We start from the raw sequence: 25,085 nt of genomic DNA, 5'->3' as shown, positions 1-25,085 counted from the left end.
ATTCCTGGGTGGGTCAGTTTTTCCGAGAGGGTCTTGTATTTATATATTAGAGACTTTTCTAATTGTTGACAAAAGAACAGTAAGAAGGGAGAAGACACCAGCATTTTAGAAGCTGTTTATCCTCCCCAAGTTAAATTTTTGGGTTTCCTTCTCCACCCCATGTCCTTATGACACGTAAACTACTTTATAGGCACAAATAGGTAGCATCATTATCATGGAGACCATCACCAAGAACTGTTCTGCCCTTATTGCCTGTCCAGTGACCTGTAGGAACAGCTTTGTCGATCTTTTTATGTTTGAACTGAACTTACAGATTACTCTTCCATAATGCCATTGGTCATTTCCATGAAAGTGTGATACATTTTTAAGTAAATAAAAAGAAATACATACGAATATATGAATGTCATAAATATCTGATGAGTGGTTTAAAACTGAAAGAAATATTTTACTTTTCCAGCTTTTCATAAGTAGTATTTGAAATAATAGAAAGCCATCTGCTTGTTGCTTAATTTATTTTCCTGTATTCTACTTTCTGATAAATGAGAAGTAAGTTCTTTACCGTTGTGAGGGAGATGAAGTGAAGAACTGTCCTTTGGTTGTAGGTCCTCCTTGGAGAGATTTACACAGGCACCAGTGTCGCCAGAGTCATCGTGAAGGAGTTAAAAGCAAGTGCAAGCCCAAAGGAACAAGATACTTTTTTGAAAAATGGAGAACCTTACTAGTAAGCAAACCCTTACTTGTGTTCTGTGCATGTGCCCTTTGGTCTTGAAAATCAGGCATTTAAAAATACTTTGGAATTCCATCGTCATATGTAAATGTCGATATGTAAATGTTGAATCGCTATGTTATACACCTGACCCTAAGATGGTGTGGTATACCAGCTATACCTAAGTAAAAGGGAAAAATCATAAGGGCTCTGTGAAGCGTGAGAGCTCCTGGTCGGGAAAATGTGGCATCGTCATCCCAAAAGTTAAGAAGTGGAACGAGGTTGTCCAGGTTCTTGGCAACCAACTGATTTTGTGACCCTAAGGGAAAATGAAAGATTTGAAATATGTCAGCAAGATACAGAGGGCCTCAAGGGAAAACTGACATGGATGTCTCAGCTGGCATCTGCTGGCCCTGCCCATTTCACCACACATCGTTTTATGCACCTGTCATGGATAAAGATTATGAAAACGAACTCATTTAGGAAATGACCCACTTTATTTCTGCATGGACAGGTTGCAGAACTTCATCCACAGAGCAATATTTTAAATATATTGCTTAAAATTACAACATCGGTAGACTTAGGAAAATCTTATCTATCAGACAAGTTTGCCTTTGAAGAAAACCAAAATATTTTTTAAACAACAACAAAAAACTTTGAAATTTTCACATGTAAAATGCACAATTTAAGTAAGATTCAGAGCCTTATAACCTAAGACTCAAAATGAAAACGTCCCTCAGAAGGTGAATGGTTAAACAAACTGACCTATCCATGCCAGAGGTGCCTCAGCGGTAAAAAGGACGCACCGTTGGTGTGGGCAGCAGCTCGGCGGACCTCGGGGGCGTTATGTCGAGTGAGGAAATCCACCTTAAAAGGCCACATGCGCTGTGATTCCAGTTACATAATGTTCTCACAGTGAGCACATTATAGGGATGGCAAATGGATTAGTGAGTGGTTGCCAGGTCTTGGGGGTGGTGGGCGGGGAGAAGGAGCTGTCTGTGACTTGAAGGTGTAGCATGGAGGAGGTCTGTGGTGAGGAGCAGTTCCGGATTTCGGTTGAGGTGATGGCTGTGCAAATCTACACGTGTGATAACGAGACACAGAGGTGTACGCACTCTGTCCTAGCAGCAGTTCCCTATTCTGGTTTGTACTGTCACTGGTACTGTAAATTGTCAGGTGTAACTGGTGGGGGAACTGGGTGGAGAGAACCCGGGACCTCTTCCTACTGTCTTTGCAACTTACCGTTAACTCATAATTGCTTCAAAATAAAAAGTAAAAAAAAAAAAAAACCTATGTTATTATCTTTTTTTTAAACTTTATTGGTAAAATATTTGCCAAAAAGTTTGCATATACTGTGGAAATTTATGGAAATAGTACAAAAGCTAGATAGCCTGAGTAGTAGTTATTTAATGTATGGATTGAAATGCTTATTGAATATGTGTATATAGTCTGCCTTTTAAAACTGCTACTTCAAAGTGATATTTATAAATTCAATTTGCAAAAATTAAAGATTCTTATATTAGGAATTCTGTTTTAATTTGTAAGCGTTTGTGATTGGCTTTGAATCATTTAATCATTAGATAACTTAGAATACATCTGTTAAGTATTTTCTTAATGCATTCTTTTCAGCTTACGTTTACATCATTATAAATGTTAAAATTTGGATTACTGTTTGAACAGTGTTACTAGCATGCTCCCTGATGAATAATAAGGTGACTTTTATTTTTACCAGTATTCTTCAGCATCCAAATATTCTTCAGTGCGTCGGACAGTGTGTAGAAGCGATTCCCTACCTTCTGGTGTTTGAGTTCTGTGACCTGGTAAGTGTTTAGTAGATGCTCAGGGCAGCAAGCACGCGAAAGGTCACGTCCGAGCATTTCGAGAGATAGAGGTGCTGGTCGAGGGCCTGCTTTCACTTCCGTCCCCCATTTTAAGAACTGTATGGAGTACTAATCCCTCACCTTTGATAATAGTGTTAGCTGACACTTTCATAAGTGTTGTTTTATACTCCATCCTTACACTAAGCTATTCGCAATCATTCCCACTTTTTAACCATATATATTTGTCCGCACTTTGCGTGGGATTAAAATAAAGCTCATGGAGATGAAGAAAATGTAAATCAAGTATATGGCACAACCGGAGCTTGGCTCTAGGTTGGCTCTTCCTGGGACCTCGAGGTCTTAACTTCAGCCAGGCGTTTAAACAGACCCCTCCCCATGGAGGGAGATCAGGCGCCTCCCCGCCTCCAGATACTCAGAGCCTGTCAGTTTTTTGAAATAGCGACTGTATGTAACATTCAGCTTTTTACGTAGATGATTATTTCCTTAACCTAAAATTAATAGCTTCATTTCTCAGCATGATAGTATTATTTATTGAAATTTATAGTTGGAAAGGTTGTTCTTTGTGCTGTTTCTATGATAATTTTTATGTGAAAATTTCCCATAAACATCATTTTTTTAAATGTAGGATTTGATTGATTTCTTTATATTGTCTCAGTTTTCAGAACATTAAACTTTCTTGATCATGCACAGGAAAGTAGGAGTACACCAAAATAAATCCCAATTCAGAGAATATTTTCAGCTGTTAAAATTGAAAGAGAGCAGTAAACATTGTGAATTTTTGTTTTAATTCCTAAATGTGTTTGCATATCACATTTAGGTAGTTAATTCCAAAGCGAAGTATTCATAAACTGTCCCTATTGGCTCCCACTGGATTACGTGCAGTAACCCCCAGACCTCCGTGCCTGATGCGAGCACAGAGAGCCTCACTCACCTTAGTGTTCACACAGCCCCGTGGCCGCGGCAGCTCCGATCCAGCCCTCTGTGGTCTTCACTCTAGGGTCAGTGGTGCTTTGTATCCGTAGGTGATGAGGGGAAAATGTGTATTCAAGTGACAGTGTATCTGTATGAGTCAAGTTTATATGGTTTATAGCCTTGTGTCCTTCTGATTTGGATGGGGAGCTAGAAGGGGCCTGAGTCAGTTTTCTATCAGTTATTGAGAAGCATATTAAAATCTTCCGACTGATTATAGATTATCAGTCAAATTTTTGATTTTAGTTGGTTTCGCTCTGAACTTTTCGATGCCCCGTTGTCAGGGATGCAAATTTAGAGGTGATTTAACTTCCTGTAACTTGACCCTCATCATCATGAAGGGTTTGCTTTAAGAGTAAAAGCATTGCTAAGGATAAAGTCTGTTTTTATCGGTATGAGCATAGTTACACCAGCTTTTGGTTAGAATTTGCCTGGTTCATTTCCGCCAGTCCTTTCCCCTGGTCTGCATCTCTTGTAAACAGCTCATTGTCGATTTTATTAATCCGTAGTCCATTTACATTTTAGCTGCGACAGATTTTGCATTATTTTCCCTACCTGTTTCAAATTTTCTTTTTCGCTTTTTTCCTAGGCTTCTTTTGAATTCTTTTTTTCCCTCTTGTTTCATTTTTTCCATCGACTAGTTTGGATTTTAGATACTGTTTCTTAATTTCTTATATGGTTACACGAGAAGTTATCATACGCATATTTAATTTAACAAAGTCTAAAGTTAATATTTTAACCTTCCTCTGAAGAAACTGGGACCTCACAGGGCTCTCTCTCTGTAAGGAAAACTGGAAGAGTGAAACCTATTTTCCTGTGACATCCCCACATTTTCCATCATGGCAGGTGCACTCATGGGGTACAGAGAGGAAACGTGGTCATTGTCCTGTAGGTCTCCTGCTTAGGAGCAGACGTGATAATTACCATGTCGCCTGATAAGTTATTTAATAGAGGCATAAGAACTTAGAGGAAAGAGTTCTCACTGGTGTTTCTGATAGTTTTATTGTATATCGCATTTTTTTTCTTTTGCCTACAGCACCCGGTCTTCCTAGGTGGTTTTCCATCCAAATACTAACAAGGCCCAACCCTGCTTAGCTTCTGAGATCCGACGAGATCGGGCTTGTTCAGGGTGGCATGGCCATAAACATTTTGTTTTGATTATCTCAGTATTATCAGAGGTACAATATTTATGATCCTCAGTTATTATAATATGAAAATAGCTCCTTTTTGTTCAGTTCTATGTGACCCAGTGACACAGCATTTGAGAAAAAAAAAAGACCAGAAAGGTGCATTTTTATGTGTTGAGACACGTCTGCTTGTCAGAATTCTTCATTTCCGAGACGTTTAATGGTACCTTTACTTTAGGTCCCTGAGCTCCTGATATTGATTACAAATAACAATTAAGAGACTTTTCATGAATGAATGTAACAGAAGTTAGCAGGAATCCTCATCTACTTGAAATACCACGTTTCCAGGCTCATCGAGGTGGTTTTAAAAACTATTTCATAGATTTTGGCATTTTCCTGTCCTTCACCTCTGTGTCCATTCCTGAAAGTTGTTGTTTTCTTCTGGAGTTAGGTAAGAGCCTGGATGCTCAGCTTAATGCTTTCTTCTGCGGGTTCAGGTGGCGGGTCTAGTTTGTTCTTTAACGAAGCTGCCTCTTCTTTTGGGGAGTAGTAGTTTAAACTGCTTTATAAAGAAACACCTAAAATGTCGGGAAATACACAGTAAGCTCCTTTAACAATTATCATAAGCAACCCAGTATTGATAAGATTCTAGAGTGTTTTTTATACCTTTGTCATTTACATTGTTTTTTATATAAATATAATAAACATTTTTTGTTAAATCACCATTCTTTTTATAAAAATTTCCCCTGGTACTTTTAGATCTTAGATTTAAATGCATATTCTCCAAGAACTTAGACTGTGTATTCAAAGCATATTAACTTGCCTCAATTTGTACTAACTTTTATATTTTGGGGTGAAGATGATACACACAACCCTCCAGAATTAACAGAGGTGTCTTCTTGAAACATTCTGTGTGACTCTCCTCAGTCGTGTTGGGGGAATGTTTGCTCCTGAAAGCTCAACATCTGGAAAGAGCCTGCGTCCCCACCAAAAGCTTTCATTGGCAGCGCAGAGCTAATAGCCATTTACAGTTTAAGTGTATTACCCAGTGGTACATAGATCAAAAATAAAATTTTAAAAGTAGTAATTGCTCTTCAAAAAGTTAAAATCGAATCACTATATGATCCAGTTATTTCACTTTTAAGTACATATATCCAAAATAATCGAAAGCAGGATCTTAAATATTTGCATGCCCGTGTTCATAGCAGCACGATTCACAGTATCCAAGAAGTAGAAGCGACCCAAGTGTCCATCAATGCATAAATTGGGTATATCCATACGATGGGATATTCTGTTATGCCAAGTGAAATAAGACAGAAGACGGATACTGTACGGTTCTACCTGCACGAGGTCTCTAAAGTAGTCAAACCCGTAGAGACAGAAAGTGGTTGCCATGGGCTCCCTATGGGGGGCGTGTTTAATGGGGACAGAGTCTCAGTTTGGGGAGGTGAAGAGTTCTGTTGCGTGGATGGTGGCGACAGTGGCTGCACAGCAGTGTGACTGTGCCCGATGTCCCTGAGCTGCGCACTTAGAAGTGGTCGAGGTGATAATTTTGTGTTATGCGTGCACTTTTACCACAATTTTAAAAACATCGATGTTGATTACCTGTTGTTATTTAAGGTGCTGTTGTAGGCGTTACCTACATCAGGAGGAGGCTAGAAATTCCCCAGTTCCCTGGGAGATCTGTAGGTCAGTGCTTGGGATGGCCAATCTCGTGTCACAGTGAAGGCCATTAATCCGGGGATCCCACCCCCATGCCCAGTAGCGAGAGGTCACATTTGTCCCCTTGGGCAGTTTCGTACTCCTCACCTTCGGGCCCTAGTGAACTTCAGAGGGAACAGGCTCACCAGCACCGAGGACTAGGGCCTGGACAGGGTCACTGGCACCGAAGGACGGGTCTCTGGGTGCCAGAGACCATGTGTCGGGAATGGTCGGCCGGGGTTGGCCCATGGAGCCCGAGAGGGGAGCTGCCTGAGCTGAGGGGCGTCATCTGAGGCAGAGCCGCCTGCTGGCGAGACTCCAGAGGACAGGGGGCAATAGCCCCGGCTTGGGAAGAAGCAGCTGCGGCCACAGTGAAAGGAGCCACTGTCTTCACACGTCCTTAGTAGGTCAGGAGCTACTGCACGAACATTGGCCCTTTCAGCCGTCACCAGGCCGTGATCGTGCTCAGCGATAACGTCTTTCAAGTAGAAAGGAGAGGGTATTTTCGCACTTACTTAAGTAATTCCTTGTGAGATGGAATTACCAGTCTGGTTTTGAAAAGTGCTTCACTTTAGAATTTTTATGAAAGAAAATGACTCTCCTGAGTGAGTGTGGTGGCTGGACTGTGGCCACTGAGTAGTAATGCTGATGGTGTGGCGTTTACGAAGGGAGCTGTGACCGCAGGGCATTGTGTACAACTTGTCGCCATAGGAGGTACGCAGTGCTCTCATGTGCATCTGTTTTTGGGGTAAGAGTCACTCGTTTGGGGTAAAGAATCACTCATTGACAAAAACGTATCAAGTGCCTGTTAGTTACAAAAAGCTGCACAGTGCCCTGGGGAACACAGAGGTGAGTCACCCCGATCCCTAGAGGCTGGCAAGTCTGCCCTCAGATGCTCGTTCTGCCACTTCCTGATGTGTCACCTCGGAGAGTGACCTCACCTCCTTGAGCCTCAGTGTAGACCTCCGTGAGGCGAGGTTGGAACTGCCCGCCCCACAGCTCCGACCATTAGTGAGAGGATGAGTGTAGACTGCTGGGCATGTAGTGAGTGTTCAGGAAACAGTAGTTATTTTTATTCATTTTCAGTTACTTAAATTAATTGATCGTAATTAATTATTAAGGTCTGAGTCGTGTGGTGGAGGAAATCTGAGTAGAAGTCCCAGTTAGAATATTGAGGGAGGCTTCGCAAAGGAAATGGCGTTCGAGCGCGTGGGAGAGTGAGCGATCGACTTTCTTCGGCAGAGGAGAGCCCGGTGGGAAGCGCGACGTGTGTGGGGGGAGCCCCAGGGGATCCCGCCCAGGCCGGGGCGTCTGCGGGGGTGAGGGGTGCCATGTTAGGAGAAGCAGGTTGGCATCTGCTGGGAAAGATGAGCCGGGCGAAGAGCAGAGACCACTTTGGAGACCAGACCGCGAGCTGAGTCGGCAGCGAGAAGGACGTAGACGGAGCTTTGCCCTGCCCGCCTTCCCCAGGCCCGGCCGCTGCCCTGCGCCCCGGGCCCCGGCTCTTTGCTAACAGGCTGTCCTGACTGCCTGTGGCCAGGCCTCCCTGCCCTCCCCGATGCCTGCGTCGCCCCACCCTGGCTTTCTTGAGGCTGAGAGTCTTGCAGACGCCCTGACTCTCCGGCGCCGTGTTCTCCCGCGTGTCACAGGTCATCACTGCTGGGCACCAAGATTCGAACCTGGAGTTGGTGCCCAGGTGAACGCGTGGTGGGAAGTGTTTGTTCTCTCATGGTTTTGGCGTCGCTACCAGAAAATTTAAAACGACCACGTGGCTTATAGTACATTGCTCTCGGACAGCTCTGGTCTATATTGTGTCTCTGGAGAAATGCATTCTGCAATCTGATTATGCTCTGAATGGGTTTTCAAATAATCCAGACTCCCAATTCTTGCAATAAAATCTATTGCATTTCTTAGTTACAAAGGTGATACTTTCAAACAGAATCAATTAGATTTTACTTAAAATATAATCTTTCCATGTTAACTGTCTTTACTTAGCTTTAATGTGCAAAGTAATGAAATACTAAATTTAAAACCTAATAAAAATTTGAAATTACGTATTTCCTCCTAAATTCATTATTATTAGATTGTTAAATTGAGATATCATGGGACTGCTTTGGGGAAGGTGGTTGTCCTAACTTTAATTTGAGGGAACATCTTTTAGAACTTCTCAGTAAGATTTTTTTTTCTCCCACTCATTAAGCTATTACGATCATTCCTTGGTATCCACGGTGGATTGGTTTCAGGACACCCCTCACCCCGACCGAGACCAGAATCCGTGCATGTTCAAGTCCCTTATATGAAATGCTGTAGTATTCGCATATAACCTATGCATACCCTTCTGTAGACTTTAAGTCATCTCTAGATTACTTAAATATTTAATACAATCTAAATACAGTATAAAAAGTTGTTACACTGTATCGTTTAGGGATGAATAACAAGAAAAAAGTCTGTACATATTCAGTACAGATGCAGCCATTGGCCTAACTACATAGTACATGTCATCAGCAAAAAAGTCAGTAGCTTTTTTTTCCCAAATATTTTTGATCTCTGGTTGGTTGAACCTGCAGATGGGGAACTGGGTGTGGAGGGGCGACTGTTAAACGTGTGCTGTTCTAGGCTCTGGGGACACAGCTAGACAGAGTCCCACCCCTTTTTAGTGGGAAGGACAGACAAAATGCCAGGTAGGACCTGGAAAGGGAGGTTTTAAGCAGTGGAATGTCATGACGTTCTGAAGGACGCACTCCGGCTGCTCAGGGTTGAAGCAGGAAGCCACACGGGTGGTGCCTGGGATTTGTGTGAACGCAGTGGAGTCTGCGAAAGGCAGTCTGATTCTGAATTTAGTGTGAAAACAGATCCAGGACCTGGGGATAGGTTGATTATTGGAATCTAGAGGCTGAGCAGACTTGAGAATGATGTCTTTGGATTTGGTCCGATCCACCAGGAGAGCAGCGGTACCACTTCCTGAGAAGGAGCAGATCGGTGATGTCACATAAGACATATGAGGGCTGAGAGGCCTCTGAAGGAGTCCAGGGAAGGGTGTCTGGTCAGCAGGAGGACAGGTGACTCTGGAGATGGAGGGGTTCGGGCCAGAGAAATGTATCTGAGCAATGGTTTCCCAAGCCCTGAGGTGGGTAGAATCACCTGGGAATGAGTGTCACATTGACAAAGGACAACGACTGAGCCCTGGGGCGTGCCAGAACTTACAGATCACAAGAGGGGACAGTCCAGTAAAGCACCCTGAGAAAGGAGGACAGCCGGGAGACAGGTGGGGCAGGGATGGGCCCGCTGCTTGATTATACTGGCGAGACTTGAACCGGTGACCATGCTTGTGGCAGAGGTGGTCAGCGATCGCCCCATGGGGGCAAGGGGTTTGCTGGAGAGGGTAGGAGGCCAGGAGGCGGGCCAGCCAGAGCACCCCAGGCGTTTCAGTTTATCTGGGAAGAGGAGGGAAGTGGGGTGGTAGCGGGGCTGGAGTGGAGCACTGGAGGCTCCACGGGTTCTTTGTTGGGTTTGCCTGAGAGGTGGTTGAGCATTAGAGCAGAGAGGGATGGGCTCGCCATGACACTGAGCCTAGGAAGGTGCAGGCAAGGATGACTAACCCGTAGTCACAGCCGGTGATGTGTAAGGACACAGGCAGACAGAGGATTTGTGGGAGTTAAGGAGCGCCCTCGGGCTGGAGAGAGGTGGGGTTGGAGGGAGGTGGGACTGGGACACGGGGTACCTGGGGGCTTCGGCTATGATGTTGATGTTGTATCTCATCAGCAGGTGCTGGGTAGGTGGCCATTTATGCCGTTCATTTATTCTTCCATTCAAATTTTTGTTTAAAAATATCACAGCTTTTTCCCCCAACTCATCCTATTAAACATAAGTGACTATTAAAGCGTCATCATAAAGCTGTGTACTTGTTGAGTTTTCACATCGTATTGAAATTAATTCATCGTTCTCAGTGTCCCGTGAAAAGCTGGATAAAGCCCTCATGGCAGTTTATGTTGGACCTGAGGACACTTGTGAGTAACCCCTTTAAAGGGCTGTCATTCACGGAATGACCCATTCAAGAGGCCGGTCCAGGTTGCTCTTCTGTTCTTAGCCTAGCACTTTGCTGCCATCTAGTGTCACAGATTTTTCTTTCTGGGGTTTTCGGGGAGGATCTGAGACACTTAAAAACTTGGATAAAGGAAACTTTATTTTTCAGAATAAATTGCTGTTCTTAATTGTGTGTGTGTGTGTGTGTGTGTGTGTTTAATCGTAGACCAAAGCAATAATCTTTGTCTACTCACTAAGCACCATTAAAGCATAAATAAACCAGATGTCTATGTACAGGTTTGTCTCTTTTGGATAGAATGAATCACTATTTAGTACTTATTTAATATACATGTTTTTACTGTAATTAAGGATTTTTTGTGCTGTTTTCTTTTTAAATGGTGCTACGAGGAGAGTTCTGAGGATCTTTCTAGAACAGAGAACTAACCCCACCTCCCACACAGTCCATCACCAGTCTCGTTCCTGAGAAACGGCGCTCAGGCTCCTGGGTAGGTGAAGGCAGCGCCTCACCCCAGGTCCGACTGTTGACGTCATCTCCCCAGTGGGGCTGGGGGAGGCTTTATTTTTTTGCCAAACTAGAAACATTAGGAGTAGTAACATTAATAAGCAAAATCTTGTTTATCACATTTTATCTTCTAGTGAAATTAAGAGAGTAGAATCAGTTACAGAGAGAAGATATTTTAAGAACAGTGAATGGTAATGAGTAAACTTTAGATAACCTTGAAAATGAACTACACTTCATTGGGCGTTGTCCGCCTTCATGGCCAGAGTCACTTGTGTGGTGGTCACTGTTTGCCAGCAGCTTCCGTTTGTTTGAGAGTTGGCCAGATACAGCACAGCCTAATCCTACTTTTGTGTAAGGTAATTGGATGGATATTTCAGGAAAGGGGTTAGACAGATGAAGTTTCCATTTCATTGGTAACGTAAATAAAGTTAAGCTCTTTGTTTTCATATTTAGTTTCCATATGATCTACCTTATAAAAATCCCATAGGCCTGGAGTTTTTCGCTGGGGTTTTTATGGATTAATTTAATTGTCGTCCAAATCTGCCTTTATTCCCACCACTCCCGTGCCGGATGGAGCTTAGGTGGCCTGGGCGAAGGTGGGGAGGGCCATGTATTTTTAAAAGGAAGAAAGGTGTCCATTTCTGCAGAGCAGCTTGTAATTGCACTTGGAACAAATCAAAAAAGAGCACTGTGTTTGGGAAGAAATAAAGCGTGGTGAGCGGACAGACCGTGGGTACTGAGGTAGCGCCCGCCTCTCTGCCCAGCAGTCCCATGAGTTGGGGGGCTTCTGCCCTCCTCGCGATCCACTCGAAGGTAATTATTATTTGTTCGTTCTTGTAAAATGAGTCGATGAGATCTGCAGTCCTGACTTACTTCACTCGTGAGTAGGACTTTCTTGACGAGTTAGCAAACTAGACAGCAGAGTGCAGCCCTGCCATTTCATTAGCTCTGGCAAATTTCTTAACCCCTTGAGGCCTCGGTTCCACATCTGGAAAGTGTTCCAAGTTATAAGAATTATTTGAGGTCATGAGTGGAAAGACTCCATGAGTGGAAAGACTCGTAGCACAGTGCTTGGCACACTGCTCAAAACTCAAATAGTGCTGTTATTGGTGCGAACATTTTCATTCATACGGAGATCATTGAAGCTGGGAATGAAGACAGATTTAGATTCTTAGAATGGACCTAGAAGTTACGTTAGAATGTACTTAGTATTATTAAATGTGGGCAAATGTTTCCAAAAGGATGTTGTGTTCTAGAGCTTTCTTCTGGGAGGAATTTGATAAATGTGCTGTCTTTGGTAACAGTTATCAGAAGTGTATCCTTTGGTTGGTCAAGGAAAACTTTCTTCCTCGGGAGTCTTTCCTTGACTCACGTATTAAGGAAACAGAAAGCTGTTGGCTTGCTGTCTAAATGTTATTAACTGATTATATAAAGCTTTCATTTGGAATTAAGTCACATCAGTAAATATTTAATCATGTGGTAAGAGAATGTGGAAGATTTATTTCCTCAAAGGTGTATTCTCCAAAACAGATATGCTGTAAACCTCCCAAACAGTCCTGAGTAGGTCATGAACTAGCCACGGGGTGACCCAGGGGCGCCGTGTGGGAGCGCCCCGGTGCCCCGCGTGGGAGCGCCCCGGGGCCCCGCGTTTAAGCGCGTGTGCCGGGCGTCTGGATGCGAATTTGTCCATTTTCCTGCCCGCGCTGCTGTCCTTCGAACAGTCTTATTAACTTTGTAAATTTTTCTGGAGGGACCGGAATGTTCTCTCTCACAGTGGTCTCTGGGCCACACGGGGCCCTGGGGAAGCTGGCAGACACCCGAGGCTGTTGGTGCCAGCACTGAACGCCCTTTCCCCTCCTTTTTGACCTGGTTTCCTTTTGTTCCCTCCTCTGTCGCCCGTGAGTGCGGTGGCGAGGGTCCTCTCTGGATCTCTTGCCGCGCGTCTGGAACCGCTAGAGGCGTGTGAGCAGCGCCATGTCTTTCACTCTCCATATCATCACCTCTATCTCTCAGTTATCTGGAAATTTCTGTACTTCTACACTTAGTTTAAATTGTGCATCATTACAATATTTCCTTTTTTTCTTTTTAAATTTTTATTGTACAAGCATTTATATAACAAAAGTAAACTAATGTTTAATTTTGTTGAAATGGACCTAAAAGATGAATGGTGTTTTCTGTACCTTTGAAATATTTGATTGGAATGACTCTTTGTCATTTGGAAGTTGTTTAGAGTGAGACTCCTTATTAAGCTCAAATCTAAGTGATTCTTAATAATCTTAGTAACTGATGCCCGTTGAGGCATGTGCTTAGTTGCCACGTGCTTCGTTCACGCATCTCCTTTTGAAAGCACACTGGACGGATTTTTGCAGGGCGACCTGAAGGCTTACCTGCGCAGCGAGCAGGAGCATCTGAGGGGGGACGCGCAGACCATGCTGCTGCAGAGGATGGCGTGCGAGATCGCGGCGGGGCTGGCCGCCATGCACAAGCTGCACTTCCTGCACAGGTGGGTCCGCCTGCTCGCGGGCGCCTCGGGGACGGGGTGCACCTTGTGAAAGGGTCTGTGGGAGCTTCGGGAGGGCAGGCCGGAGAGTCGGCGCCCGGGTCGTCACGCAGATCCTGGCCTGTACTCCCCGTGTCAGAGTGAGGGTTGAGTTGGGGTTCATGTAAACCACTACCGGGAAATAGAATGTCTCAATGCAGCCCGAGGTTTGGAAATCATTTCCAGAACTTCGAAGAATGTAAACAGCTGTATATCACTCAGTGCTGAGAATGAACAGCCCCAGTTTGCCTCCTGACACCTCTTGTGTGCTTCATGTCAGCCCTAGGCTCTGATTATAATTGCTAGGTCTCACAGCGTGTCCCATGTCACGTTCCTGGTTGAGGAAGAGAGGACCTGATAGGCTGACATTTTTTGTGTAAGGTCATAGTGTGAGTTTCTGGCCAGCATCCGAGAGCCTGCCCGCAGCCGGGTTGGGGGAGGTCAGGGTTGGTGCAAGCAGCCCAGGAGCTGGTAAACACATTTCCGTGGAAGCCTTTCTGGTCTTGTTTGAACAGCCGTAGTTCTTAGGAGCATGTAGTCGTATTTTGTTCAGACCATTGATGTAATTTTCATAATCAAAACAACAAAAGGTTTTGAAATCCTGTCTGAGATGATAGTTCTGTGAACCCAAAAGAAGATTTCTGCTTGCCCTCCCACCTTTTTGAGCTCCAATTTATGTTTAAAATGTTTAAAATTAGTTCTCTAAGTCTCTCAGGAAACCAGGCAGTGTCTCTTTAGTTGATTTTAATTAAATTATTTAACTCTTAACAATCCAAAGACCTGAAAAGGAACACCTGTGTATGTTGATGTGCAGGAATGTCCATGAAGTATATTTTTTAAAAAGCAGGTTGCACAGGAATACGTTTCTAGAATGACTCCATCTTTCTTAAATAAGAAAATACTTGGTTGTATTTGTAGAGAGGGCGTGTGCGCGCGTGTGAGCAGACGGGGGAAAGCACCTATCACATTCTCAACGTCGCCTCAGAGTGGGGATGTGAGTAACGTTTTTCTTACACATCCATATCTTGTTTGACTTGCATAATGAGCAAATCATTCGGAAAAAGTGCTTTTTTAAAAGACCCAAAAGAATATGGGCTTCTTCAGGCCCAGGATAGAATCCCTCACACGAAACTTCAAAATAGATCTGTTTTTTTTTTTTTTTTTTTAATAGAGATACCTTACATTTCATTTTTAATATCCTATAACAGGTAGTACACAACATATTTGTATTGTTTATCTTTTGTAAAACACAGATTGTTACCTACTACTTGGCTTAGGAATTTTTAGATTTTGGAGAATGGGTGCATTGAGAAAGAATATCATATCACAGTCAGCAACAGAAAATTGTCAAAGATCTAGAAATCGTGTTTAAAGCCCAAGTATGTTTTGACTATTGTATTTTAAAAATTGGCAAAGACGTCAGAGGAAATGTTATTTTTCCTGTGAGTTTCTTCAGGAAAGTTTTACTTTATTTAGAATCTGTGAACTTTAGAACAGATAAAGATGATAAATTGAATCACATGGTTTAGATTTTATTCAGGAACAAACAACTCAGGGTAAAGAAAAATTTTGAAATCATTAACAGCTGTCTCATTTTCTTTTAAAAAATAACCATATTTCATGTAAAATTTCTATTTGGGGCTAAATTTTGTGCTTTAAGTTATTTTTTGTTGGTAGCACATTGTATAGCATATTTTTAAATTGGAATTTAGAGTATTTATTGGCTGACTCAAAGTCAGACTTTCTGTGTTGGTCGAAAATAGAATGGCCCACATGTCCAACTAAATGCTGTTAACTGCATTTGGAAGCTGATCGAATAAAGCACTCCCAATTAAATTTGATTTTGACTTATTGTTTAAGAAGAGACTTCTGCCTGGATCGTAGGTAGCCTGCATTTCTAAAGTCGAACACCTGACATTCGGGAAGGCCATGTAAACAGCAGAAGCTGCCAGTGCGATACGCTCCACACTGGCTGGCCGAGAGCCTGGGACTTCCTGTCCCCTGCCTGTCAGTCTTCCTGAGAAGCTCCGTTGAGACGCCACCAGGTCACTGCAATGAGCTAAGTGCAGAGCAGTTCCAGCGGGAGGCATGGGCCTCTCCATGGTTCATGTTACTGGAGACCTATGTGACAGTGGCCTTGAGGGGTACCCAGGTGACAGGGAGTGGGAGAGAGAAGGAAAGGGGGTTTAGGGAAATATCAGATAGTCTAGTTTGACTGCTAAAGAGGCGCAAAGGGAAGTCGTGGAAGATAAGAATAGAGAGGCGCCTGAAGCCAAATTACAGGGGCCTTGGGTGCCACGATGAGGCCTTTGGACTTTGTTTTGTCGGCAAAGGAGTGACGTACCCAGAGCTCTGCGCATGCGTGCGTGTGCTTACGTCACCTCCGCAGTGCCCCGTAGGGCGGGTGGGAAAGACGACGCCACTGTCAAGAAGGCCGAGTAGGAATTTACACGGGGTGGCTGCCCGTGCGTGTTTCCCGTTTCCTCTTGCACATGGGGAATTTGCTGAATCCAAGCAGGGGCCGATCCTCTTCACCTTTGTGTCCCCCGTGATGTATTTCACGTAGACGTGAGGAGAGGCAGCAGGTGAAAGGGACCAATTTAAATGTCTTGTAAACCCAGGAAGCAGTGGAAGGCTTTCATGGGTCAGGTGGCTAAACTGGAAAGATAACTAAAGAGCTTTCACTTAAAAGTCACCAGGTCCAGAGGATTCATGGTTGACTTCTGTCTAACCTTTAGAGAACAGATGACATCGGTGGATTAAAACTATTTCTGACCTAAAGAAGATTGAATTTTTTATAGCTCATGAATCCAGTGTAACTTCAATGGCAAAAGATGGCATGAAATAGAAAATTATTGATGATTCGCATTAAGGAAGCACAGCTAATTTCACCCAGCAATATGTGAAAAAAAAAAACAGTCATCGGAAAAGAAGAGAACACCCTTCTTTACTGGTGACACGATCTTGTATATCAAGAAAACCCAAAATACTGGTTTCTTTAAAAAATAAAATTAATAAGAATGTTTATTGCGGCTTGCTATAAGATAAATACACTGAAGTCAGTACAGTTTCTCCCTGTACTAAGTATAATAACCTAGAAATGAAGGTGAAGAAAACCATTCTGTTCTCAACAATGCCACAATAATAAATCATTTGGGAATAAATTATGTGAGAAAGGCACAGGACTACATGAAGATATGAAATTTTAGGTGAGCAAATGGAAAGATGTACTGTGTTTTATGATGGGAAGACAACACAAAAATGTCAATTAATTGAAAATTAATAAATAATACAATTCCAATTAGAATCCTCACAGGATTTGGGGGCGGGGTGGGTAGGTGAAATTCTCTTTAGCTACACAGAGAAGAATAAATGTCTGAAATGTCTAGAAGAGCCATTTAAGTATGAATCGTTGGGGCAGTAAAGGAAACTCGCTTTACCAGATATCAGAGTACACAATAAGCCACTGTAATAAAAATCAATATAGTTTTGGCAGAGAAACAGATCAATGGACAGGACACAGTACAAAGAGAAAGTTAATCTCTGACACAAGTGGCATTTCAAATCAATGAGAAAGGATGGCTTATTTATTAAATGCTGGCACGGTTAATTACCTATTTGGGAAAATAAGTGGACCCTACATCATCCTGTACGTAAAAGTAAAGATAAAAGAATTAAATGTATTATTGGTATAATACCAGAAGACTGTATGTGTAACCCAGGGATATGAGGCCTCCTTAATTAAGATAAATCTAGGGGTTGTAAAGTAAAAGATGGATGTGGTTGAATGTTATATAAAAATTAAATACTTCATATAGCAACAGATATCACAAAGTCACTAAACAGAGTCACGAAGATGAATCTGCAATACAGAAGGCCAACATGTATCACATACAGAGTTCTTACAAACTGACAAGAAAATGATGACCTAGTAGAAAATAGGCAAAGATATAAACAGGCAAATTTGAAAAGATATTCAAATTCAAAAGTAGGTAGAGACATGCAAATTAAAGTAACCGAAACTCAAAAATTAAAGGAATCGCTACATCTGTTGTTAGTAGGGATATGGGAGAGGAAGGTGTTGTCATATGTTGCATATGTGTTATATGTTGCATATACATTATAAATATTTTAAAAGCTATTGTGCAATAACTATATAATTAGATGTATACATTCCCTTTAACAGCATTTCTAGACTCAATCCCACAGGAAATAGAAGCACGGGAACTTGACAGAAATATCTAACACACATTAGAAATGCCCACTGCAGCATTGTCTGAAGTGGTGGCAAAAAATAAAAGAGACGAAGGTAACGTAACGGTCATGGGGGACTAGAGGTAGTGCATCTGCGCTGTGCACATGACACGCAGCTGTGAGGGAAGGCTCAGGGCCGCCACGCTGGTCGAGTGGGGGGGTTTCCACGCGAATAAGAAGTAAAGATGCAGATAGAGGCCTAATGCTGCATGTTTGAAAGGCAAATGCTCCCTAATCTCCTTTTTTGTGTGTATAAGTATGGAAAAATATATAGAAAGATGATACCTCCCAGTTCGTTAACACGCGTTAAAAGACGGTGCTTCAGGAAGACTCAGAAAAGACATAGCATTTATATAACCCAGTTTATTCAAAATGTGTGTGTGTGCCTAAGAGGATCAGGAAGGACAAGCTCCCGACTTGTGGGCCATCTGCGTTGTGTGTCGGGAGAGAAGCAGGCTGCAGGCTGGGCGTGAGCCAAGTAGAGAGAAGAAAAAGGAAGGTGTCTTCTCATGGCAGGCCACCTTGTTTTGGGCTTATGACCCTTGGTTTAAAATCGTTAGTGGTATGTAAAGTATAAACTGTTCCATTTCTCTAGATGCCCTTAGGCCCCACGTGAGGATTAATGTCTTGGGATCCAGTGAAAATGCTAGCTGTGTGTTAAGACCAGCTGATTTGCCACTTGTGAAAATGGCACACACGAAACACGCTGGCCATCCTTGATTGTGACCTGAGGTGGCCTCCTAGTCCAGGCTTGGGTTCTGGGGGGTCGTCTGGTAGGTATTTCGGCCCCACCCCAGGTCTACTGCACCTTCCTGAGCCCCGCAAGTGTTTCTGATGTACACGCGAGCACTAGAACCGGACCCCTGGGCTGTCCACTGTCCGACACCCCAGAAGCACTTCCTTACAGGCTTTGTCCAGTTTTACAGCTGTTCCCAGCGGGAAGATAAGCCAGAACCGGAAATTGAGCGCCACACAGGCCTGACTGTCCAACAGTAAATGTCGTGCCGCTCAGCCAGTCAGGACTGACCCAGTACGTCGGGGCGACAGCTCTCAAACCCCATATGAAGGCCCTCTCCCTTTAACCTTCCGCTGGTACCTGTTTGCGCTCTACATCCCATCTTTGAGTCATCAGTGGCGTCGTCTCTCCAGAACCCACGGAGTGAATTTTTCTTTTCTCGAACCTTCGTGGCTGACAAAGGCAGAATGCTGAGTGAGCAGAGCGAGACTTCGGGGTCAGAGTCATTCGTTCCCTGCACATCAGCGTCCCCAGTTTTAGCCACGTTGCTTAATCCTGAGCCTGGCTGTGTCTTCTGTGAAATACGGATCACCTTTACTCACGTCACCCAAGATAGTGTCTGCTGAGCCCTAGAAGAATATTCAGTAACTTCCCGTTATTTTGCTTGCCATTTGTTACCTTTTTTTTTTTTTTTAATCAGAAATTCAGCTTATTTGGGAAAGCATATAAGTAGGTAACAGATAGAGATGTGGATGGTTTTGAAAATGACTGCAGTCACTCTGAGCTGTCCATCAGAGACAGCCCTCTGCAGATGGGCCAGCGCTCTTCTAGTGAGTCGAGCACTGGTGATGGTGCTTCCTCGGGAGTCGGGAGGGGGAGCTCTCTAGAACCGTGGACTCCCACTTTCCGTGTCCATCGGCCCCACTCAGGCGGCCGACCCGCGTGCAGTCCCGGACAGCCGAGGCGACAGCAACTGCTGCCAGAACCTTGGGAGAGCCTTTCAGGGCCGGGTTGTTTGGCAGCCTCCCCACTAGACCTGTTTTTCAACTTGAAGGAAAAATATACTGGGTATGTTTGTATTTCCTGACCAAAACCAGCCATTGACGTCAACAGGTACCTCTCTTATTAAGAAGTTACACCTTTGTGTTTTTCTCTTCTTTAGCTTTGTGTGTTTGCGGCCTCAGAACATTTATCTTTACCGATTTTGAATCAAGTTATGTCATCATCTTGAATCTGGAGAGCACTTGAACGTTTTGAAAACATCTCATATGTATTTTTATTTTATCCTTATAAAAATCTGTGAATTAGCGCTACAGGTACAGTCCTGTTATTTCCGTGAAGTAACTGAGGCTCCAGTATGTTAGGTGAGCTGCCCGGAGTTGCACAGACTATTCCCAGGTCTTTGGAGTGTGCTGACTGGGGCGTTCGGAGTGGACACAGGGAGCAGGTTTAGAAGAAATTCCTCCAGCCGTGCTGCTCTTTTCTTCTGCATTGCGTCTGCTTTTCAGTAACGAGAAGCATTCCTCCTTCCCCTGAGAGTAGCAGTTGCGTCCTATGAGTTTTATAATGCCTTTCAAGTATGAGCCAAAGGCCTTTTGCATCTACCTTTCCATCTTCTATCTAACATTCACATTTGACATCTAAGGACCTGCAGTGAACGTGCGAGGAGAGATGAGCAGAGGGAGGAAGCAAGCAGCCCAGGCGTTGCTCGGATGGCCGGAGTACAAGGTGCCAAGTGCCCCGAAGTGCTCTGGCCAGCCTCAGGCCTGAGGTGACACTCATGCCCCTGGTGGAATGGCTGGCACCCAGCTTTTAGTTCTGGTCTTAGGAGGGCGATGCGGGGAAGGTCGAGAAGGGTCTGCTTCTAGGGACTCCAGGGATGCTCGTTAGTGATGCTCAGGAACCGCCTGTCGGCCCAGCCCTGCACACTGCCCACTCACAGCTGTCGGTCCAGCAGATAGGGCGCTCCTTAAAGCCCCTTCGTTTTTCTGCCCTCCTAGGGTACACCTCTTCTTCCTCCCCCATTTTTCCCTTCGTTCCAGGAAACGGGGACCATTTCTCTTAGGATTGGGAGTTTTTCTGTCGTTTGTAGCAGCGGAGTCAGGGGTATACTGAGGTCTCTCCCAGGCACGTCCGCGGGCCTGAAGGCTTCTGGATGGAGTGCGTGAAAATCTCCACCTGTAAACAGAATAGAATGTGTGGCGAGACGTCGACTATAACTAACTGCAGATTCAGACCAGCACGTGTTTATTTGAGGACCAGCCACGCGCGTGGTGTGTGCTGTGATTGTGACTGTGTCGGTGATGTTACCGACAGCCAGTCAGAAGATGAAAACACTACTGACAAGGATCTTGCCAGCTCTGTGACCTGAACAGGCTTACTTCAGTTCTCCGTGCCTCAGTTTCCTTATCTATAATATAAATGGGGGAAATAATAATACCCACCTCAGAGCTTTGTTGTGAGGATGAAACGAGCTCACTCAGGTGAAGCGCTTAGAGAAACGCCTTGAGTAAAGTGCTTTGTAAACATTAGCCACTATTATATAACTGAGTCGAGATTGTTATGTGCCGGACTGTCATCGAATTATGGCGTTATTAGCTGTCGCTGTTGTCAGTCTCGTTATCATTACATTTCAGACATGTCAGCTTTGGACATTAACATCTTTGAAAATAAGAATTTAAGCGTTAGTTTAAGCTTTTGGTCTTCTACAATCATATAAAGACAAACATTTTAAGTTTTGGACTATAGAAATTCAGTTTCTGATAACTTTTATTTATGATTTCAAACAATCAATTAGGTGTCTTTTTCTATATTAATTTAGTGGCCTTTTTTATTCATGTGCCAGTTGATGATTTAGAAGATTCTAAGAGCTAAACCCCAAATCCAAAAAGTCGACTCTGTTGTCTATGTGAGAACTTCCTTTAGAAAAAGTAATTTTTTTCTTTTCAAATTATGTTTTTGAAAACCAACTTGTTCTCAAATATATAAGTAAATTGTTTTAAGTAAGCCTCAAAAGTAATATCTTTACCTCCCCTGTGGAGAGGCGGAGTGTGGGAGAGACGAGAGTAATTTGAAAAGGGCCTCCTTACAATGTTAATAATGTAAATTATTTGGGTGGGGGGGCTCGAAGTTGTAACTATTAATCCTTACTTGAAATAAGTAGACTAGTAATGTTTAACAGTTAAAATAAGTAGAACACTAGTAATGTTTACAAAGCACTGTCACTGAAGTAATACAAAGTATTGTAAAGAAAATGTTCAGACAAAGTAGACAATAGTATTTTAGAACTCTTTCTCGATAACTGTTAAAATATTAGGAAACGAGCCTTAAATCTGGGATTAACGTGGAGCAGGGTACCGTTCTGGTCAGTATTTAACCTTAGCAGTTGTAGTTATTTGCAAAACATCTATCTGATCATCTCCATTGTTTAAGTAATGAAGAATATGACATGTAACCTTTTTCTGTAAAGAAAGAATTTTAAAACATTGCTTATTAAGCAGGGAGCTCAGAGCCACTGCCCTGAGAAAGCCTTTCCCTCCAGCAGTTCCCGGTCGCACTGTCCTGAGTGTGGGTCTTCCTCGTTCTCACGCTCACTTCGCTTTCTGTTTCCAGCGACCTGGCCCTGCGGAATTGTTTCCTCACCTCGGACTTAAACGTGAAGGTGGGAGACTATGGAATCGGATTCAGCAGGTACAAGGTAAGCCGCAGGTTTAGAGCCTCCTCCTTAATCTGACACAATTCCATGGTCACGACATGGTGACATCACCGAGTGCCGCTCCGTTTTTGGAAGGGAGCGGGAAGAGTCCGGTGGTGGTGGAGAGGAGCGTTGTCCCAGCCAGGCTGGTGGTGCTGTTGGTGTCTGGTGTGTGGTTCGTCCACATCAGTGGCTTTGTGCCCGAGATTTTGTGACAGCTTTTCAAATGTTTTTGTTTAAAATGACCTATACTCAGTGTGTAATTGATATGGTGTGATGGTGCATAGGAAATTTTAGTAGGCACACGGGCAATATAATCATCCCAACTTGTATAATAAAATATATATGACATAAATAGTTCTGTTATGTGTTCAGTAAAATTTTGACTCGAATTCAATAATCTTGGTATTTCAGTTTTTTGACTTTGTCATAAATATATGCCTCCCCCAAATAAGAAGTAGATGGGTGATGTGTGTGTGGTTGGGGGGGGGCACCCAGCTGAAGGAGGTAGCCTGATGCAGGGCAAAGAGTGCGATTGTCCCGGCTGTGCACTGTCAGGGGACCTTGGCTATGCCCCTTGACCTCCGTTTTCTAAGCAACAATGTGAGGATATCCGTTCTGTCTTACGGGTTTTGCGTGACGACCAAAGAGGTCATATTTTCACAGCTCTCTGTAACCGAAAAATATTATGCAAATATCAGTTGGCCATTTGTCTACATAGTAGATCTAGGATCTTGCGTGCTTGCTGTTTACCAAGCACTCTGAGGATGTCGCCTGCATCAGCTCGTTTAATGCTCCTCATGAAAGGAGACAGTTACTGCCTCACTCCCATTTTACAGAGAAGTAGAAAGGCCCAGCATACTCGTTTCCTCCCCAGATTCACAGAGCTGGTTAAATGGTCAAATGTGGACTTAGAACCCAGGCTGGCAGATTCTGGAGCCTGCACCCTCCCTCCCTGACAGTAGCACCCCCTGTGCAGGGCATGAAGCGCAGCCGTTTCGCTTAGGGTCTGTGTTCTGCGCACCAGATCAGCGGTCTCTCCTTTTCCAGGAACAGTGGCCGAGCGAGTCTTTGTGGCTCAGAGGCCAGCTCACGAAGCCCAGGAGGCTTTAGAGAAACCCTCACCATCCTCTCCCCGAAGGTCTCTTCATGCCCACTTCTCTCTCTGATGTGTCCTTTGGGTCGAGTCTGTGTTTTCTGAGAATGACTTGGAATTAAATCACTGAGCTTACAAAAAGTATAATGGCATTCAGAATTCTGTATGCTTTCTCACAAAACAGGAGGATTATATTGAAACAGATGATAAAAAAGTTTTTCCTCTGCGATGGACTGCTCCAGAATTAGTAACCAGCTTTCAAGACAGGCTACTAACTGCAGATCAAACTAAGTACAGTAACATTTGGTATGTATCGATTTACCATTCTATTAGGCTTTTGTATAGCGAAGTCCTAACTTCCTTCTCCTTGGGTACTTTCTTAAAGGGAAGTAACCAAATAAGATGTAGGAACATAAGAGCGCCTGCCCGATGGTGTGAAAAAGACAATTTATTGACCCCATGGCAGTAGTTACAATTCCAGTGATATAATTAACTTTCTGAATACTGCCTCTCTTACCCATTCTGCAGTAATAAGCTCCACAAAAGCTGGAACCAAGACTATTTTCTGTGTCTGCCACAGGGCCTGGCATATAATTCATGTTTAATAAATATTTGTCGAAGTAAATGAAAAAACAGAGATTTGGACTGTTGTATAATGCTATGATTTGTAGGTCAGTGAAATGGAAGTTGAAAAAAATGTGTCCAAGTCTTTGACTAACAATTTCTATTATAACTTTCTTAATTTATATCTCTATATATTTTTGTGCTATTGTCCTGCTTTTTCGAATTTTCTTTTTCTTCTCTTGCCTTTCCTTTTAAAACTGTTTTTTCCTTTTAGTTTGGGAGCTGTGTATTCTATTCCTATACCTTTGTTGGTTTTCTTAGATATTATAACATGTGTACATCACTTAGTCTAATATTTATTCATATCTTGGCCTTCTTTCTGTACAATGTAAGGATCTCAGAATGCTTTAACTTGGTTTAACTATACAAAACAAACACATAACTGTTATATTATTGGGTATTTTATTTTTTCCTTTAACCATATACAGCTTTATTATTATTATTATTTTTTAGCATCAGTGTTTGCTTAGGTTTATCGAAGTAATCAAATCATTTTTTTTCCTTCTGGAAATCACTCACTCTCTTTTTGCCCATAGTATGGGACTTCAGAAGTCCCTTTGTTGAGGGTCTGCTGGGGACAGACGCTCAGTATCTTGTAGGTCCAAACATCCTTTTATTTTGTCCTCGTTCTTGAAATATATTTTTACTTGATGACAGTTATTTTCTCTCAGCATACTGAGGATATTCTGCTGTCTTCTGGCTTCCATTATTGCCATTGGGAAGTCGGCTCTAAGTCCGCCTAAGCTTTGCCGTCTTTTTTCGTTTGTTTTTTGGTAGTTTCACTGTGACGTATATGAATGTAGATTTCTTAATGTTTTCTGCTTGGGATTTATTTGGCTTCAATCTGTAGGTTGATGTCGTTCTCAGCCCTTAACCTTGAAATGCCACCTCTGCCCCTTTGCTCTCCTTTGGGAAGTCCTGTGAGACATGTGCTATGCCTTCTTGCTCTGTCTTCTCTGTCTTAATCTCTTTTCTATGTTTCATCTCTTTGACTCTCTGTGCCACACTCTAGATAGTTTTTCAGACTTGTGCTCCGGCCGCTAATTCTGTCTCTTTAAATCTTCTCTTCAGTTGTGTCTAATCTTCTATTACATCTATTAAGTTTTATAGCTCAGTTACTGATTTTTCAGTTAAAGGAGGTATGTTTGATTTTTTTAAAAACTGGCCCACTGTTTTTAATAATTAGGTAACGATCTGCATCGCATAGTTTCACTGTTCAGAGTCCTCGTGTATTTGACCTTGTTGCTTGATG

The 25,085-nt window shown here is 43.2% G+C and overlaps 1 protein-coding gene and 1 pseudogene across 6 annotated transcripts in view; one reads left to right on the top strand and one right to left on the bottom strand.

Annotated features, from left to right (window-relative positions):
• LMTK2 (lemur tyrosine kinase 2) overlaps positions 1-25,085 on the top strand; it is a 63,636-nt gene that overhangs the window by 23,819 nt on the left and 14,732 nt on the right. For all 6 annotated transcript variants that reach the window (XM_015585259.2, XM_015585261.2, XM_006906540.3 and 3 more), the window contains exons 5-9: positions 603-721; positions 2,439-2,526; positions 13,260-13,393; positions 22,032-22,116; positions 23,394-23,515. In XM_015585259.2, the coding sequence (XP_015440745.1) occupies positions 603-721; positions 2,439-2,526; positions 13,260-13,393; positions 22,032-22,116; positions 23,394-23,515 (548 nt within the window). The remainder of the gene's footprint in view (positions 1-602; positions 722-2,438; positions 2,527-13,259; positions 13,394-22,031; positions 22,117-23,393; positions 23,516-25,085) is intronic.
• Positions 4,544-4,662, bottom strand: LOC112475292 (annotated as a pseudogene).

The sequence above is a fragment of the Pteropus alecto genome, unplaced genomic scaffold, assembly GCF_000325575.1.
Source record: "Pteropus alecto unplaced genomic scaffold, ASM32557v1 scaffold40, whole genome shotgun sequence".
Lineage (NCBI taxonomy): Eukaryota > Metazoa > Chordata > Mammalia > Chiroptera > Pteropodidae > Pteropus > Pteropus alecto.
This window is presented reverse-complemented; position numbering and strand designations above follow the sequence as displayed.